Source organism: Chiloscyllium plagiosum, unplaced genomic scaffold, assembly GCF_037043375.1.
Source record: "Chiloscyllium plagiosum isolate Xiang-an unplaced genomic scaffold, Cpla_swu_hap1 HiC_scaffold_1, whole genome shotgun sequence".
Classification (NCBI taxonomy): Eukaryota; Metazoa; Chordata; class Chondrichthyes; order Orectolobiformes; family Hemiscylliidae; genus Chiloscyllium; species Chiloscyllium plagiosum.
Window position 1 is genome coordinate 19,307,413 of NW_028270139.1, and position 17,983 is coordinate 19,325,395.

The following is a 17,983-nucleotide window of genomic DNA, read 5'->3' on the forward strand; positions in this document are numbered from 1 at the left end:
ACCCTAGTTCCAAACTTCCAGCTCAGCACTGTCCCCATGACTTGTCCTACCTGCCTAGCTTCTTTTCCACCTATCCACTCCACCCTCCTCCCTGACCTATCACCTTCATCTCCCCCACCCCACTCACCTATTGTACTCTATTCTTTTTTTTTCCACACTACCACTTAAGTGCGGTAGTGCTTATTTTATCCCCAGCACCCATGGTGTGTGTGTGCAGGTGTGAGACACAGTGGAAGACACAAAGTGCACCAATCTTTATTCAAATTCCATCACCAGGAAGATAGGAAAACACCCGGGTGGCCAGTGACAAACACTGCCACCTATTGTACTCTATGCTACTCTATCCCCACCCCCACCCTCCTCTGGCTTATCTCTCCACGCTTCAAGCTCTCTGCCTTTATTCCTGATGAAGGGCTTTTGCCCAAAACGTCGATTTTGCTGCTCCTCGGATGCTGCCTGAACTGCTGTGCTCTTCCAGCACCATTAATCCAAAATCTGGTTTCCAGCATCTGCAGTCATTGTTTTTACCTTCAACATATTGTATAGCTAACACCAGTTGTTACAGTAAACCTGAGAATGCAACTTTTTAGAAAAAAAGTTTTGTGATTTACATGTGAAAGAAGTGAAACTATCATGGTATTCGAACAGATGAAAGACTCCACAAACAATCAAGGTATTTTTCCATGTATAATTTCAGTTGCATCACACTGTAACCTTTTGCTATAAATTCTGTCTTACAATTGTGTCCTCCACTACTACCTGACGAAGGAGCAGCGCTCCAAAAGCTAGTGTGCTTCCAATTAAACTTGTTGGACTATAACCTGGTGTTGTGTGATTTTTAAGTTCTCTCTAATACACTGCTCAATTTCTCCAGGACACACTCTCCCTGTCTATCTGTATCTTCTCTCTGACACACTGCTCAGTTTCTCCAGGACACACTCTCCCTGTCTATCTGCATCTTCTCTCTGACACACTGCTCAGTTTCTCCAGGACACACTCTCCCTGTCTATCTGCATCTTCTCTCTGACACACTGCTCAGTTTCTCCAGGACACACTCTCCCTGTCTATCTGCATCTTCTCTCTGACACACTGCTCAGTTTCTCCAGGACACACTCTCCCTGTCTATCTGCATCTTCTCTCTGACACACTGCTCAGTTTCTCCAGGACACACTCTCCCTGTCTATCTGCATCTTCTCTCTGACACACTGCTCAGTTTCTCCAGGACACACTCTCCCTGTCTATCTGCATCTTCTCTCTGACACACTGCTCAGTTTCTCCAGGACACACTCTCCCTGTCTATCTGCATCTTCTCTCTGACACACTGCTCAGTTTCTCCAGGACACTCTCTCCCTGTCTATCTGTATTTTCTCTCTGACACACTGCTCAGTTTCTCCAGGACACTCTCTCCCTGTCTATCTGCATCTTCTCTCTGACACACTGCTCAGTTTCTCCAGGACACACTCTCCCTGTCTATCTGCATCTTCTCTCTGACACACTGCTCAGTTTCTCCAGGACACACTCTCCCTGTCTATCTGCATCTTCTCTCTGACACACTGCTCAGTTTCTCCAGGACACACTCTCCCTGTCTATCTGCATCTTCTCTCTGACACACTGCTCAGTTTCTCCAGGACACTCTCTCCCTGTCTATCTGTATTTTCTCTCTGACACACTGCTCAGTTTCTCCAGGACACTCTCTCCCTGTCTATCTGCATCTTCTCTCTGACACACTGCTCAGTTTCTCCAGGACACACTCTCCCTATCTGTATTTTCTCTCTGACACACTGCTCAGTTTCTCCAGGACACACTGTCTCTCTGTCTCTGTCTCTGTCTGTCAGGTGGTCTCTCCCTCCACGTGCGCAGGTGGTTTGCAGCTCGAGGCTGGGGAAGAATTTAAGTGCGGAACCTAGAGCCGCAGCCACTGAGAGGTCGGGACGGGATTGTGTGACGGACGAGTAACGCACGGGGGGGGTGGCGTCGGTGTGGAGCCTGTGACGGCGGGCTCAGTTAACTCCACCTCGTTCTTTGGTGTTTCTCTATTTTTCTCGCGCCTACCGCTCAGGATGAACTCGGAGCCGAGGCAGCGGCAGGAGGTGAGTCAGCAGCGGGCAAATTCCGTTTTAACTCACGGCTTCGCTGCATCTGCCCCGGAGGATGTCAGAGCGGGGCGACTGTCAATCACTGCCCACGAGCTCCGCCCCCTCCCCGTTGTGGACATGGTCTTGTGGGCAGCTGGACTTAACCAAGTCATTGCTAATGCTTTGGTTTTTTTTCCTCCCCGTTTTTCAATACGCGTGAAGAAAATTTGCAAAGCTTTTCTTTTAGGTATATAAAGCCATACGAATGTATCTTAAGGACTATATCCCATGCATCCTTTTTGGTATCGAAAGAGAATTTGCTGGAGAAGCTCAGAGCTGATTTCTGAAGAAGGCTCACTGGACCTGAAAGCTTTAACTCTCCTTCCTCTCCACAGATGATGGTGAGGAGGAGCCGCTGTTGGACTGGGGTGGACAAAGTTTAAAAGTCACACAACCTGTTGTGCGATTTTTAACTTTGTCCACAAATGATGCCAGACCTGCTGAGTTTTTCCAGCTATTTCTGCTTTTGTTTCAAATTTCCCGCATCCGCAGTTCTTTGTTTTATTACATCACCCTATTTAGCAACTTCAGGAAGTGTTCTGTCTGGTGTTTCGAGCTGATTTTCAAATAAAATCATGTTCCTCAGGTTTTCAACATGATTTATCGTTTGTTTTCGTGTGCAGCTGAACCCAGTCCATGATGAAACTGAAAGTATGACTGCATCCAACATTCCCCAACGAAATGGGGATAGCCCAAATTCGGCTAATCCAGTTGGTCAGTTCTCTGCTAGAAGCTTATGGATTGTCTCCTTTTTTATTAGCCACAGTGTATCCCTCTGTGTGGCAGGAGCTCAAGCAAAATTTGATATATTTAAGCAACAGTTTGTCAAATATATACACTGAGAAGAGAGTGCGGTTTGTGAAATAAATTTCAGAACTAAGCAGCTGGTCACATGGCTACAAATGATGATGAATAAATCAAAATTGAGAATGAATAGTAGCTTGAATTTTAGAAGCAGAGACTGAGATTACTGGTGAAATTTGTACTTTGTTACAATTGTAAATTTTAGTAGAAGTAGTAGGCAAGCAGATCTTGCTGTGAATTAGATAATGGCAGTGGAGACAAGAAGTAAATGATTTTGTAGGTAATATGGTCGAATTAGCCTTTTTCTTATTCATTTGTGGAATTTGGTTGTTGCTGGCTGGCCAGTATTTATTGTCCACCCCTAGTTACCTTTGAGATGTGATTTGTAACTGGGAATTATTTCAATATTTCAGCTGGACAAAAACCTAATTTGGAGGGTATGAAACATGGAATTAAAACACAGAACAATACAGTACAGGAACAGGCCCTTTAGTGCTCATTGTTGTGCTGAACATGATTCCATATTAAACTAATCTTTCTGCCAGCTTTTGGTCCATATCCCTCCATTCTGGGGAAAACAAATCTGACTGTCAACCCTATCTATGCATCTCATAATTTGACAGACTTCTATCAAATTTCCCCTCTGCCTTTGCTCCAGATAAAACCAGCTGAGTTTTTCTAGCCTCTTCTTATAGCTCATACCATCTAATTTAGGCAGCATTCTAGTAAACCTCTTCTGTGCCCTCCAAAGCCTCCACATCCTTCCTGTAATGTGGTGACCAGAATTGAACACAATGCTCTGCTCTAAATGTGGTCTAACCAACGTCTTAAAAACCACAACATGGTATCCTGACTTGTACTCAGTGCCCTGATCAGTAAAGGCAACCATGCCATAAACTGTCTTTACCACTCTATCTACTTATGGCCACATTCAGGGAGCTATAGACTTGAATCCCAAGATCTCTCTGTACATCAATGTTGTTCAGGGTCCTGCCATTAGCTGTATTAACCGGAACTCCATTAACAAACATATCGATTTGGCCCCCATTTACCAACCTCAGAAAAAGAACCAGGAGTGACATCACCCATCACAACAGACCAAGACAGATAAATAGGAAGCAGGACAGAACACCAGCGCTTCATTGGAAGCTCACTGGTGATGTTACCTTGCATGATGTTAAAATATCTGACAACAAATCTACCAGCTCAACGAGCAAACTTACAACCTGGTCTATTAAATAAAAAATTTACATCTGGCAGCAGCTGCTTAACATGTCCAAAATATGTTGTTAACTAATTGTTGTTATTTCCTTTGATTCCTGGATCTGAATTCCCAACCATGTGCTAAAAAACAGACTTTTTTAGGCTGCTGTTAATCCTTGGGAAATTCTTTTTCAAAGAAAAAGAACGATGGCCACTGAGTCTATTATCAGTGAGAAGAGGAGGTTGAAGTGAGGCCTTGCTTTATTGCTGGCAGTTTCTCACCTACTCTCCATTCTCTTGTAATTTGAAATGAAAGAGGTTAGTTAGTCCCATTATTGTGTGCCCATTTACAATTAACCTGGAGTGTAACACTCTTAGAAAAGTAATAGTGTATATCTGTTTAGGATGTAAGACTTGCATTCCATTGAAAATGAAGGAACAACTGAGAGAACACAAGTAGTTTGAGCCAGTGATTCACTAAACTGACGCGCAACAAATCAGTTTTGCATGAATTTTGCTCTTTGGAACTTCTAAAAAATTTATTTTTCTTTTTAAATTTATCCCAACTATCTCTTGAAATACTGACTTTATTTTGAGTGGCTTCCAAATGATTTTTCTCATAATATTGATACTGTAGAGTTCGGGAAAAGTAAAGTCTTACACCAATATAACGAGGTGCTCACCCTCTTGGTTAATGATCAATTTCTGGGGCGTTATTTAAAAGGTGCACCTTACACAGCTTACGATTGAGTAACAGAAAATGGTTTCTTCAAGGAAAGTAGAACCAACCGACTCCCACAACTACCTGGACTACACCTCCTCCCATCCTGCCCCCTGTAAAAACGCCATCCCATTCTCCCAATTCCTTCGTCTCCGCCGCATCTGCTCCCAGGAGGACCAGTTCAAAATACGTACAACACAGATGGCCTCCTTCTTCAAGGACCGCAATTTCCCCCCCGAAGTGGTCCACCGCATCTCCTCCACTTCCCGCTCCTCCGCCCTTGAGCCCCGCCCCTCCAACCGCCACCAGGACAGAACCCCACTGGTCCTCACCTACCACCCCACCAATCTCCATGTACAGCGCATCATCCGCCGTCACTTCCGCCACCTCCAAACAGACCCCAGCACCAAGGATATATTTCCCTCCCCTCCCCTATCAGCTTTCCGTAGAGACCACTCCCTCCGCGACTCCCTTGTCAGATCCACACCCCCCACCGACCCAACCTCCACTCCCGGCACCTTCCCTTGCAACCGCAGGAGGTGCAACACTTGCGCCCACACCTCCCCCCTCACTTCTCTCCAAGGCCCCAAAGGAAACTTCCATATCCGCCACAGATTCACCTGCACCTCCACCCACATCATCTACTGCATCCGCTGCAGCCGGTGTGGCCTCCTCTATATTGGGGAGACAGGCCGCCTACTTGCGGAGCGATTCAGAGAGCACCTCTGGGCCACCCGGACGAACCAACCCAACCACCCTGTAGCACAGCATTTCAACTCCCCCTCCCACTCCACCGAGGATATGCAGGTCATTGGACTCATCCACCGCCAAACCACAACAACGCGACGGTCGGAGGAGGAGCGTCTTATCTTCCGACTGGGAACCCTCCAACCACAGGGGATGAACTTGGACTTCACCAGTTTCTTCATCCCCCCCTCCCCCCACCTTGTCTCAGCCGAATCCCTCCAGCCCGGCACCGCCTTCCTGACCTGCAGTCTTCTTCTTGACCTCTCCGCCTCCATCCTACTCCGACCTATCACCCTCACCTTGACCTCTTTCCACCTATCACATTTCCAACTCCCCTCCTCCAAGTCCCTCCTCCCTACCTTTTATCTTCTCCTGCTGAACACTCTCTGCTCATTCCTGAAGAAGGGCCTGTGCCCGAAATGTCGAATCTCCTGTTCCCTGGATGCTGCCTGACCTGCTGTGCTGTTCCAGCAATAAAGTTTTAACAGAAAATGGTAGAAATGTTCAACAAGTATCTCTGCAATGGTTGAGTGACCAGAAACGTTAACATTTGCAAAGAAGTTTTTGTTATACATAGGAAAATGGAAAGGTAAACACAAAACATGGTAAGACATGAAATTTTAAATGGGAGAGGAACAAGATATTGCTAAAGTAGTGATATCAAAAGATGGTGGAATAGTTTAATGTGATGGCAAGATTTTTTTTTTATTCACTTAGAGTCATAGAGATGTACAGCATGGAAACAGACCCTTCGGTCCAACCCGTCCATGCCGACCAGCTATCCTGACCAGATATCCCAACCCAATCTCATCCCACCTGCCAGTACCTGGCCCATATCCCTCCAAACCCTTCCTATTCATATACCCAACAGATGCCTTTTAAATGTTGCAATTGTACTAGCCTCCACAACATCCTCTGGCAGCTCATTCCATATCCGTACCACCCTCTATGTGAAAAAGATGCCCCTTAAGTCTCTTTTATATCTTTCTCCTCTCACCCTAAACCTATGCCCTCTAGTTCTGGACTCCCTGACCCCAGGGAAAAGACTTTGTCTATTTATCCTATCCATGCCCCTCATTATTTTATAAACCTCCTATAAAGGCACCCCTCAGCCTCTGACGCTCCAGGGAAAACAGCCCTAGCCTATTCGCTCTCGCTCTCGCTCTCGCTCTCGCTCTCGCTCTCGCTCTCGCTCTCGCTCTCGCTCTCGCTCTCGCTCTCGCTCTCGCTCTCGCTCTCGCTCTCGCTCTCGCTCTCTAACCCTGGCAATATCCTTGTAAATCTTTTCTGAACCCTTTCAAGTTTCACAACATCTTTCCGACAGGAAGGAGACCAGAATTGCATGCAATATTCCAACAGTGGCCTAATCAATGTCCTGTACAACTGCAACATGATCTCCCAACTCCTGTACTCAATACTCTGACCAATAAAGGAAAGCATGCCAAATGCCGCCTTCACTATCCTATCTATCTGCGACTCCACTTTCAAGGAGCTATGGACCTGCACTCCAAGGTCTCTTTGTTCGCAACACTCCCTAGGACCTTACCATTAAGTGTATAAGTCTTGCAAAGATTTGCTTTTCCAAAATGCAGCACCTTGTATTCATCTAAATTAAACTCCATCTGCCACTTCTCAGCCCATTGACCCATCTGATCAAGATCCCGTTGTAATCTGAGGTAACCTTCTTTGCTGTCCATGACACCTCCAATTTTGGTGTTATCTGCAAACTTACTAACTGTACCTCTTATGCTTGCATCCAACTCATTTATGCAAATGACAAAAAGTAGAGGACCCAGCACCGATCCTTGTGGCACTCCACTGGTCACAGGCTTCCAGTCTGGAAAATAACCCTCCACCACCACCCTCTATCTTCTACCTTTGAGCCAGTTCTGTATCCAAATGGCTAGCTCTCCCTGTGTTCCTTGAAATCTAGCAGGTCAGGCAGCATCCAAGGAGCAGGAAAATCGATGTTTCGGGCATGAGCCCTTCTTCAGGCATTCTTCGTTCCTGAAGAAGGGCTCATGCCCGAAACGTCAATTCTCCTGCTCCTTGGATGCTGCCTGACCTGCTGCGCTTTTCCAGCAACACATTTTCAGCTCTGATCTCCAGCATCTGCAGTCCTCACTTTTTTCCTTGAAATCTAACCATGCTCACCAGTCTCCCATGGGGAACCTTGTCGAATGCCTTACTGAAGTCCATGTAGATCACATCTACAGCTCTGCCCTCATCAATCCGCTTTGTTACTTGTTGGCCAGCATTTATTACGCATCCGTAATTGCACTTGAGGTGGTGGTGTACAGCCACCTTGACCTGCTGTCGTCCATCTGCTGTAGGTTGACCCACTGGGGTGGGAATTCTGTGATTCTGACCCAGCGATGGTGAAAGAACAGTGATATTTCCAAGTCCGAATGGTGAGAGCTTGGAGGGGAATTTGCAGGTGGTGCTATTCTCATGTATCTGCTGCCCTTGACCTTCTAGAAAGAAGTGGTTGGGGTTTTGAGTGATGCTGTCTCAGGAATTTTGGTGAACTTCTACAGTGCATCTTGTAGACAGTACACACTGTTGCATAAATGGAGGGGGAGTGGATGCTTACGAATGTGGTGCCAGTCAGTGGGTTGCTTTGTCCTAAATGGTGTCAAGATTCTTGTCCTGTTGGAGGTGCCATCCACCCAGACAAGTGGGAAGTATTCCAGCACATTCCTGATTTATGCTTTGTAGTTGGTGGACAGGTGTTGGGACTCAGGAGGTGAGTTATTCACCACGGTACTTCTTGTGTCTGACCTGCACTTGTAACCACTGTATTTACATGGCAAGTCAATTGAGTTTCTTGTCAAATTTATAACCCCAGGATGTTGACAGTGGGGATTTCTTAACAGTAACACTATTAAATGTCAAAGGATAATGGTTAGAATGACTTATATTGGAGATGGTCATTGCCCGGCTTGTGTTAGCATAAATGTTAGTTGTCATTTGTCAGTCCAAGCCTGAAAATTGTTGAATTTTGTTGCATGTGAATGTGGACTGCTTCAGTATCTGAGGAGTCATGAATGGTGCTGAAGCTTGCACAAACATCGGTGACTGTCCCCAGTTCAGATCTAATGGAGGGAAAGTCTTTTGAAGGAGCTGAAGATGGTTTGACCTAGTTCACTACTCTGAAGGGCTCCTGCTAAGATGTCCTGAGCTGAGATGAGTAACCTTAAATCACCACAGCCAAGTTTGGCTTCAACCAGTGGACAGTTTGTCCCTCCTCCCAATTCCGAAATGTAAACTGTGCAAGATGACATATGGAACAAATCCTGTGTCCGAATAGGACAAAACAGCAGCATTGTTTTGCAACAGACGGTCCACAACCTTGAGTTTAAATTAAAAGTATAAGATGTTGGAAATACTAGTCAGGCAACTTCTGCAGAGAGATAGTGTTAGTATCTACTGTAAGCTTGTTGACTTTCTATCTGGACTGGAAAAAGTTAGAAATGTAACAGGCTTTAAGTAGTTGAAAGATTGGAGATAGAAAAGAACAAACAGAGGGTAAAAGACTGGAGAGATTAAATGACAAAAGGGTTGGTGGTGCAAGGTAAAGAGACTGGAATAAGAAGTTAATTATGTGCCTAAAGGTGTGAATGACAGTACAGCTGCCAACAGGGTAAAACTTCCAAAGAATATAGAAACCATTGGGAGCCAAGGTTACAGTCCAAAATTGTTCATCTCCTGTTGAATCTGGAAAACTTTAAGTGCCTAATCAAAAAGATTAGGCACTTTCGAGCTTCCTTGATTGTGGAAGAAAGGCAAGGTGGTGATCTCAGGATTGCTATCAGTGCCATATGTAGAAATAGCAGGAATTAACAAATGAATATGCGGCTGAAAGATGGTGCAAGAAGGAGGGTTGGGTTGCAGGTGCATGGGGCACTGGGACTGATTCCGGAGAAGAAGGGACCAGCACAAATTGAGTGAGTTACACCTGGGCAGGATGGGGACTGATGCCCTGAGGGAGTATTTGCTAAAGGATATTTACTTGGATCTTACCTGGTATGGAGGGAAGGTGTTATGAGGAAAGGCTGAGGGACTTGAAACTGTTTTCGTTAGAGAAGAAGGTTGACAGGTGACTTAATTGAGACATATATCTAACCTTCTGATTAAATTATGATGGGTAGTGAGACCCTTTTTTCTCAGATAGTGATGGCTAGCATGAGGGGACATAGCTTTACATTGAAGGGTGATAGATATAGGTCAGATTTCGGAGGTAGTTTCTTCACTCAAGTTGGCGAGTCTACTACTGTTGCAGACAGTGCGTTCCACTCCCCTACTACTAAGAGCATTTAAATGGTCATTGGATAGGCATATGGATGAAAATGGAATAGTGTAGGATAGATAGGCTTCAGATTGGTTCCACAGTTTGACGCAACATTGCATGTTCTATGTTCTAGAGTGGTTTTGGAGGTTTTAAACCAAAATGATGGGGCAACGGGAACCTATGCAAGGAGTCTGAGAAAGGGGAATAGAGCAAAGAACAAAAGACTGGGGAATAAGAGAAGTGATGGTTAGAGAAATCCAAGGCCAGGATCAAACAAGACCACAGTGAAAATAGTAGAAATAGGGCAACTAACAATAAAAAGAAAAGGCCACAAGCATTGTGCATTAATGTGCCAAGCATTGGCAATAAAGTGGATGAATTAATTGTGTAAATAAGTAAAAGCAGGTATGATATAATCAGGATTATGGAAACGGAGCAGTAGGGTGACTAGAGATGGGAACTGAACATCTACAAGATTCTGTATTTAGGAAGGACAAACTAAAATGAAAAGATGGTGGAGTTGTACACCACCTGGCTAAAGGAAAATTTTAATGCAGTAGTGAGGAAGAGTTTTATCTCTGACCATGTGGAATCTGAAGAGCTGAGAAATACCAAAAGGCAAAATATATTGGTTGTTGTAGATCTACCCCCAAATGTAGGAGTGATTTTGGGATTGGCATTAAACAGGAAGTTAGAGATACATGCAACAGTGGAATATCTGAAATTATGGGTAACTTTAATATGCATATAGATTGGACAAATCAAATCAAACTGTACTGTAGAGAAGGAATTCCTGGAGTGTATTCACGATGGTTTTCTCAACCAATATGTTGTGACACCAACTATAGCCAGGGTATAGTAATATTTGGCAATCTAGTTGTGACACCCCTTGGGATAATATGATAGAATTCTTCATCAAGCTGGAGAGTAATGCAGTTGATTCTGAGACTATGATCCTGAATCTAAATAGAGGAAACTACAATAGTATGAGATACAAGTTGGCTATGATGGAGTGGGAGATTTTACTTAGAAGGATGATGGTGGAAAGACAATAGCAAACATTCAAATGACAGGCAGTGACTAGTGGGGTATTATAAGGATCAGTGTTTGAACCTCTAGCTAGTCGCAATGCATATTAATAATTTACATGAAGAAACTAAATATATTCCAGATTTGCAGATGATACAAAACTGGGTGGGAGGGTGAACTGTGAGGAGGATGCAGAGATACTTCAGTGTGATTATTTCAAGCTCAGTGAGTGGGCAGATCCATATAATGTGGAAGAATGAGGTTAACCACTTCAGTAGTAAAAACAGGAAGGTGGATTGTTATCTAGATGACTATAAATTGTAAAAAGGGAATGTGCAATAAGACCTGGGTGTCCTCCTATACCAATGGCTGAAAGTAAGCATGCATGTGTAGCAGGCAGTAAAAACAACAAATGGTATGTTGCTCTTCATAACGAAAGGTTTTGAGTATAGGAACGAGGATGACTTGCTGAAATTGTACAGGACCTCTTTTTTTGTGAGACCACGCCTCAAATATTGTGTGCAGTTCTGATCTTAACTGAGGAAGGAGGTCCTTGCTATAGACTGAGTGCAGCAAAGGTTTACCAGACTGATTCGTGGAATGGCAGCTCTGTGGCTGAAGTGGTTAGGATTATATTTGCTGGAGTTTCATAGAAACCTATAAAGTTTCGAAAGGATCAAACAGTAGATGCAAGAAGGATGTTACCAATAGTGGGGAATCCAGAATTGGGTGTCACTGTCTGAGGATACATAGGAAACCATTTAGGACTGAGATGAGAAATTTCTTCACCCAAGGAGTGGCCAGCCTGTGAAATCACAACCATAGAAAGCAGTCAAGACCAAAACATTTCATGATTTCCAAGAAGAATTTGATCATCGTATTTGAGGCTGAAGGGATCAAAGGACATGGGGTCGGGGGCAAAGCAGGAACAGATTGAGTTGGATGATCAGAGTGAATGTGGAGCACGCTTGAAGGATCGAATGGTTTCCTCCTATATTCTATGTTTCTGTATAATACTGGCAGCTGCTGTTAGTAATAAAATAGATGTAACTGTAGTTGTATTGATTGGAAATTGAGACCGACGGGCTGGAGGGGAAATGGAATGCAATGAAAATGAATAAAGCAGAGGCAAGTTAAAATGGTGTCAGGAAGAAGAGCAGAACTCCTTGGTGACAGTGAATAAATCATTACAAAAACGAAATACTGCAGATGCTAGAAACTGCTGTAAATACCAGCAGGCAAGGCACCATTCTGGCATTCATTCATCACTCTTGTTTTATGCCAGCAGTATCTTTCACTTTGGTTTTCTGCACACCTTCACATTTTGTAATGCTTAATTAGAAAATGTTAGTATTTGCTGCTGAACCTTTGGTTTGATCTCCAGTGCTGAAAAGTGTTCACCAATCCACAGCGAATTATTCCCAAATTTGATGTAACTAACCATCTCTAACTTGATTTTTAAAAGTTGAGCTATTTATCTCTGATCTACATGCTGTTTATATCTTAGATCAGCTTTTTAAATGAAAGATGGTTATTTAATAAAAGAAAAACTATGAATTTCCACAGTTTGAAGCAAGATTTTTTTTTAATTGTACAAGTATCAATAAAGCAAACACTAATTTAGCTTTGCGTCTGCTGCAGTGTGTTTTAACACTTTTTTTTATATATGTAGCAAAGAAACTGAGTTAATCTCTAATAGTAATAACCTATAATATTTAACAAAATACACTATAAACTAACAATTTACAGTATAAATCTAGTCAACTATGTGCTTTAACTTAACTCTAGATGATCAGGAACCACCACACTAGATCTTGGCCTTGATACATGTGGCAATGACTATCTGGTCTTCTCTTGGGGTTGTCTTTTCTTCATGGTTGATCTCGAATTACAGCTCCTCAGGGTGGTGTTGTAGTGATTCTATACTTTAGAAGTCTCCTTGCCCTTTTTGGAGGATCTTAAGCATCCTCTAATAGATCAATCGGGGCTCAATCACCCTGATTAATCGGATCCAACCAGACTTTGATATGTCAACGGCAGGGTGGTCCTTGAGCATCCATTTGTGGAGGTGTTGGGCACATGCAGGTCAGGTAGTCATAGAACATAGAACATTACAGTGCAGTACAGGCCCTTCGGCCCTCAATGTTGCGCCGCCCTGTCATACTAATCTGAAACCCATCCCACCTACACTTTCCATGTATGTCCATATGCCTGTCCAATGATGACTTAAATGCACTTAAACTTGGCAAATCTACTACTGTTGCAGGCAAAGCATTCCATATCCTTACTACTCTGAGTAAAGAAACTACCTCTGACATCTGTCTTATACCTATCTCCCCTCACTTTAAAGTTGTTCCCTCGTGTTTGCCATTCCCATACTTGGAAAAAGGCTCTCCCTGTCCACCCTATCTCACCCTCTGATTATCTTGTATGTCTCTATTAAGTCCCCTCTCAACCTTCTTCTTCTCTCTAACGAGAACAGCCTCGAGGCCCTCAGCCTTTCCTCATAAGACATTCCTTCCATACCAGGCAACATCCTAGTAAATCTCCTCTGCACCCTTTCCAAAGCTTCCACATCCTTCTAATGTGGTGACCAGAACTGTACACAATACTCCAAGTGTGGCTGTACCAGAGCTTTGTACAGCTGCAGCATAACCTCCTCGTTCTAGAACTCAATCCCTCTATTAATAAAGGCCAAAACACTGTGTACCTTCTTAACAACCCTGTCAGTCTGGGTGGCAACTTTCAGGGATCTGTGTACATGGACACCGAGATCTCTCTGCTCACCTGCACTCCCAAGAGTCTTGCCATTAGCCCAGTACTTTGTATTCCGATTACTCCGTCCAAAGTGTATCACCTCACACTTGTCCACATTAAACTCCATTTGCCACCTCTCAGCCCAGCTCTGCATCCTATCTATGTCTCTCTGCAACCTACTACATGCTTCATCACTATCCATAACTCCACCGACCTTAGTGTCGTCTGCAAATTTGCTAACCCACCCTTCTAAGCCCTCATCCAGGTCATTTATAAAAATGACGAACAGCAGTGGACCCAACACCAACCCTTGCAGTATGCCGCTAGTAACTGGACACCAAGATGAACATGTTCCATCAACTACAACCTTCTGTTTTCTTTCAGCAAGCCAATTACTGATCCAAACTGCTATGTCTCCCACAATCCCATTCCTCCGCATTTTGTATAATAGCCTACTGTGGGGAACCTTATCAAACACCTTGCTGAAATCTATATACACCACATCAACTGGTTTACTCTCATCTACCTGTTTGGTCACTTTGTCAAAAAACTCAATAAGATTAGTTAGCACGACCTACCCTTCACAAAGCCAAGCTGACTGTCCCTGATCAGATTATTCTTTTCTAGATGGTTATAAATCCTATCTTTTATAACCTTTTCCAACACTTTACCAACAACTGAAGTGAGTCTCACTGGTCTGTAATTACCAGGGTTGTCTCTACTACCCTTTTTGAACAAGGGAACCGCATTTGCTATCCTCCAGTCCTCAGGCACTATTCCTGTAGACAATGATGATTTGAAGATCAATGCCAAAGGCTTGGCAATCTCTTCCCTTGCTTCCCAGAGGATCCTAGGATAGATCCCATCTGGCCCAGGGGACTTGTCTATTTTCACACTCTGCAGTATTTCTAATACCTCTTCCTTATGAACCTCAATCTCTTCTAGTCTAGATGCAAGTATCTCTGTATCTTCATCGCCAACATTTTTCATTTTCTATAGTGAACACTGTCGAAAAATGTTTATTTAGTGCTTCCCCAATGTCCTCTGACTCCACACACAACTTCCCACTATTATCCTTGATTGGTCCTAATTTAACTCTCATCATTCTTTTTATTCCTGACATACCTATGGAAAGCCTTAGGGTTAACCCTGATCCTATCCGCCAACAGCTTCTCATGTCTCCTCCTGGCTCTTCTGAGCTCTCTTTTTAGGTCTTTCCTGACTTCCTTGTAACCCTCAAGTGCCCTAAATGAGTTTTCACATTTTGTCCGAACATAAGCCGCCGCCTCCTTCTTCTTGACCAGAGATTCCACTTCCTTAGTAAACCACGGCTCACGCGTTCTATATCTTCCTCCCTACCTGACAGGTACATACTTATCTAGGACATCCAGGAGCTTTTCCTTGAATAAGCTCCACATTTTTAATGTGCTCATCCCCTGCAGTTTCCTTCCCCATTCTACGCTTCCTAAATCTTTCCTAATTGCATCGTAGTTTCCCTCTTCCCCAGCTGTAACTCTTGCTTGGTGGAGTACACCTATCCCTTTTCCATCACTAAAGTAAACCTGACTGAATTGTGATTGCTGTCTCCAAAGTGCTCACCTAGTTCCAAATCTAACGCCTGGCCAGGCTCGTTACCCAGTACTAAATCTAAAGTGGCTTTGCCCCTTGTAGGCCTGTCTACATACTGTGTCAGGAAGCCCTCCTGCACACACTGGACAAAAACTGACCCGTCTGTAGTACTCGTACTGTAGTGATCCCAGTCAATATTTGGATAGTTGAAGTCCCCCATGACAACTACCCTGCCTCTATCACTCCTATCGAGAATCATCTTTGCTATCCTTTCCTCTACATCTCTGGGACTATTCAGGGGCCTATAGAAAACTCCCAGCATGGTGACTTCTCCTCCTTTCCTGTTTCTAACCTCAGCCCATACTACCTCAGTTAACATCCTTTCTACAACTGTAATATTGTTCCTGATCAACAATGCCACACCTTTTTTTCTTCCCCCCCCCCCCCTTACCATCTTCTCTGTTCTTACTGAAACATCTGAATCCTAGAACCTGCAACAGCCATTCCTGTCCCTGCTCTATCCATGTCTCCGTAATGGCTACAACATCGAAGTCCCAGGTACCAACCCACACTGCCAGGTCACCCACTTTATACTTTATTTCGGATGCTCCTCGCGTTGAAGTACACACACTTCAAACCAGGTTCTCGCTTGCCAGTGTCAGATACTTGATTTTGAAACTCCCGACTCTCATCCTCTTCTGTACCTGTCCTACAATTTTGGTTCCCACCCCCCTACTGTATTAGTTTAAATCCACCTTAATAGCTTTAGCGGATTTTCCACCCAGGATATTGTTACCCCTCTGGTTTAGATGAAGACCATCCTGCTTGTAGAGGTCCCACCTAACCCAGAAAGAGCTCCAATTATCCTAAAACTCAAAACCCTCCCTCCTGCACCATCCCTGTAGCCACGTGTTCAACTCCTTTCTCTCTCCCTATTCCTCACCTCACTAGCACGTGGCACAGGCAGAAAACCAGAGCAAACAACTAGCTCCCTGAATTTCTGCCTCCAGTCCCCATCTCTCTTCTGACCTATGTCGTTGGTGCCAATGTGGACCACAACTTGGGGCTGCTCTCTTTCCCCCCCCCCCCCCAATCAGAGATATCACAGACTCTGGTACCCAGGAGGCAACACCCAACTGTGAGTCTCTCTCGTCCCCACAGAACCTCCTTTCTGCCCCCCTAACTATTGAGTCCCCAATGACTACTGCTCTGCTTCTCTTTTCCCCCTCCCCTTCTGAGCGGCATGTGCCCCACTGCTTTCCCATGGTAAGTCATCATCCCCCCCCCCCCCCCGCTAACAATATCCAAAATGGTATACTTATTGTTGACGGGAATGGCCACAGGGGATCCCTGCACTGCCTACCGGTTCCCTTTCTGTCCCCTAACTGTCACCCATCTGTCTTTTTCTTTTATCTGGGGAGTGACTACCTCTCTAAGTCCTGTCAATAACCCCCTCTGCCTCCCGAATGATCTGAAGTTCATCCAGCTCCAGTTCCCTAACGCGGTTTTCGAGGAGCTGGTGTTGGATGCACTTCCCACAGATGTAGTCAGCAGGGACACCAGTGGTGACCCTTACTTCCCACATTCTGCAGGAGGAACATTCCACTGCCCTAAACTCCATTCCCACTATTCTAACTCCCGAAGTGACTATTTTAAAAAAGAGGATTAGGAAATAATCTAGTTACCTTACCTTGTCAATCTGGCTCCCACAACTTTTTTTAGGTTAGAGGAGGAGGATGGGTGGCAGACACTACCCGAGTAATGTCTCGGGTAACGCAACCACGCAAATATAAACTGTTCTACTTGCCCTTCCCAGAAGTCCTTTGGCCTGAAGGTAAGAAGTTTAAATATACTTACCGGCCTTCCCGACAATCACCTCGCACCAACGTCCCCTCCTCCTGGCTCCCACCTCTCACTGCTCCGAAGTGGACCGTTGGCCTGAAGTCCTTTCCAAATAATAGTGTGAGGCACTCCTGTCTGATAAGCAACTGTTTCTGATTGTCTTGGGTATATCAATCAAGTCAATTCCGTTGCATTCAAATGTAAGTGCATTGTATGGACTGTAGCTGTTAGGTCAGTTGTATACTGTCTGTCTGCAGCTGCAGCCTGTCTGGATTCTGCAGCATGTTTATTCCAGAGTCTTTGAGCACAGTCAATTTGGTCAAGGCTTGTCTCAAATTCTCAGCATGCCTCATTTATTGTCCAGTTTTCATTAATCCATCACTTTGAGTGGCCTGTCTGGCCACATTCTATACTCCTTAAGATGCAGAAGCAACATGAGCTAAACGTGAATGAATAGGCAATTTGTAGTTGAAATATAAGTTTAAATAAAACTAAGGCAGATCTTACAAATTTGGCTCAGGGATCCATGAGATTTTGGCAATTTCACTTGGTCACAAAGTCCTTTTTAAACCCTGTCTTCCTCAGGAGGAACTTCAGTTCCTCTCCTTTTTAGATTAGATTACTTAGTGTGGAAACAGGCCCTTCGGCCCAACAAGTCCACACTGACCCACCGAAGCATAACCCACCCAGACCCACTCCCCTACGTTTACCCTTTCACCTAACACTACAGGCAATTTAGCATGGCCAATTCACCTAACCTGCACACTTTTTGGATTGTGGGAGGAAACCGGAGCACCCGGAAGAAACCCACGCAGACACGGGGAGAATGTACAAACTCCACACAGTTAGTCGCCTGAGGCGGGAATTGAACCCGGGTCTCTGGTG

The 17,983-nt window shown here is 44.5% G+C and overlaps 1 protein-coding gene across 1 annotated transcript in view; it reads left to right on the forward strand.

The window, feature by feature from the left end:
• Positions 1–1,968: 1,968 nt before the first annotated feature.
• The window catches only part of tmem192 (transmembrane protein 192), a 41,534-nt gene continuing 25,519 nt past the window's right edge, over positions 1,969–17,983 (forward strand). The window contains exon 1 of the mRNA XM_043698452.2: positions 1,969–2,090. Within this exon, the coding sequence (XP_043554387.1) occupies positions 2,061–2,090 (30 nt within the window). The 5' untranslated portion in view covers positions 1,969–2,060. The remainder of the gene's footprint in view (positions 2,091–17,983) is intronic.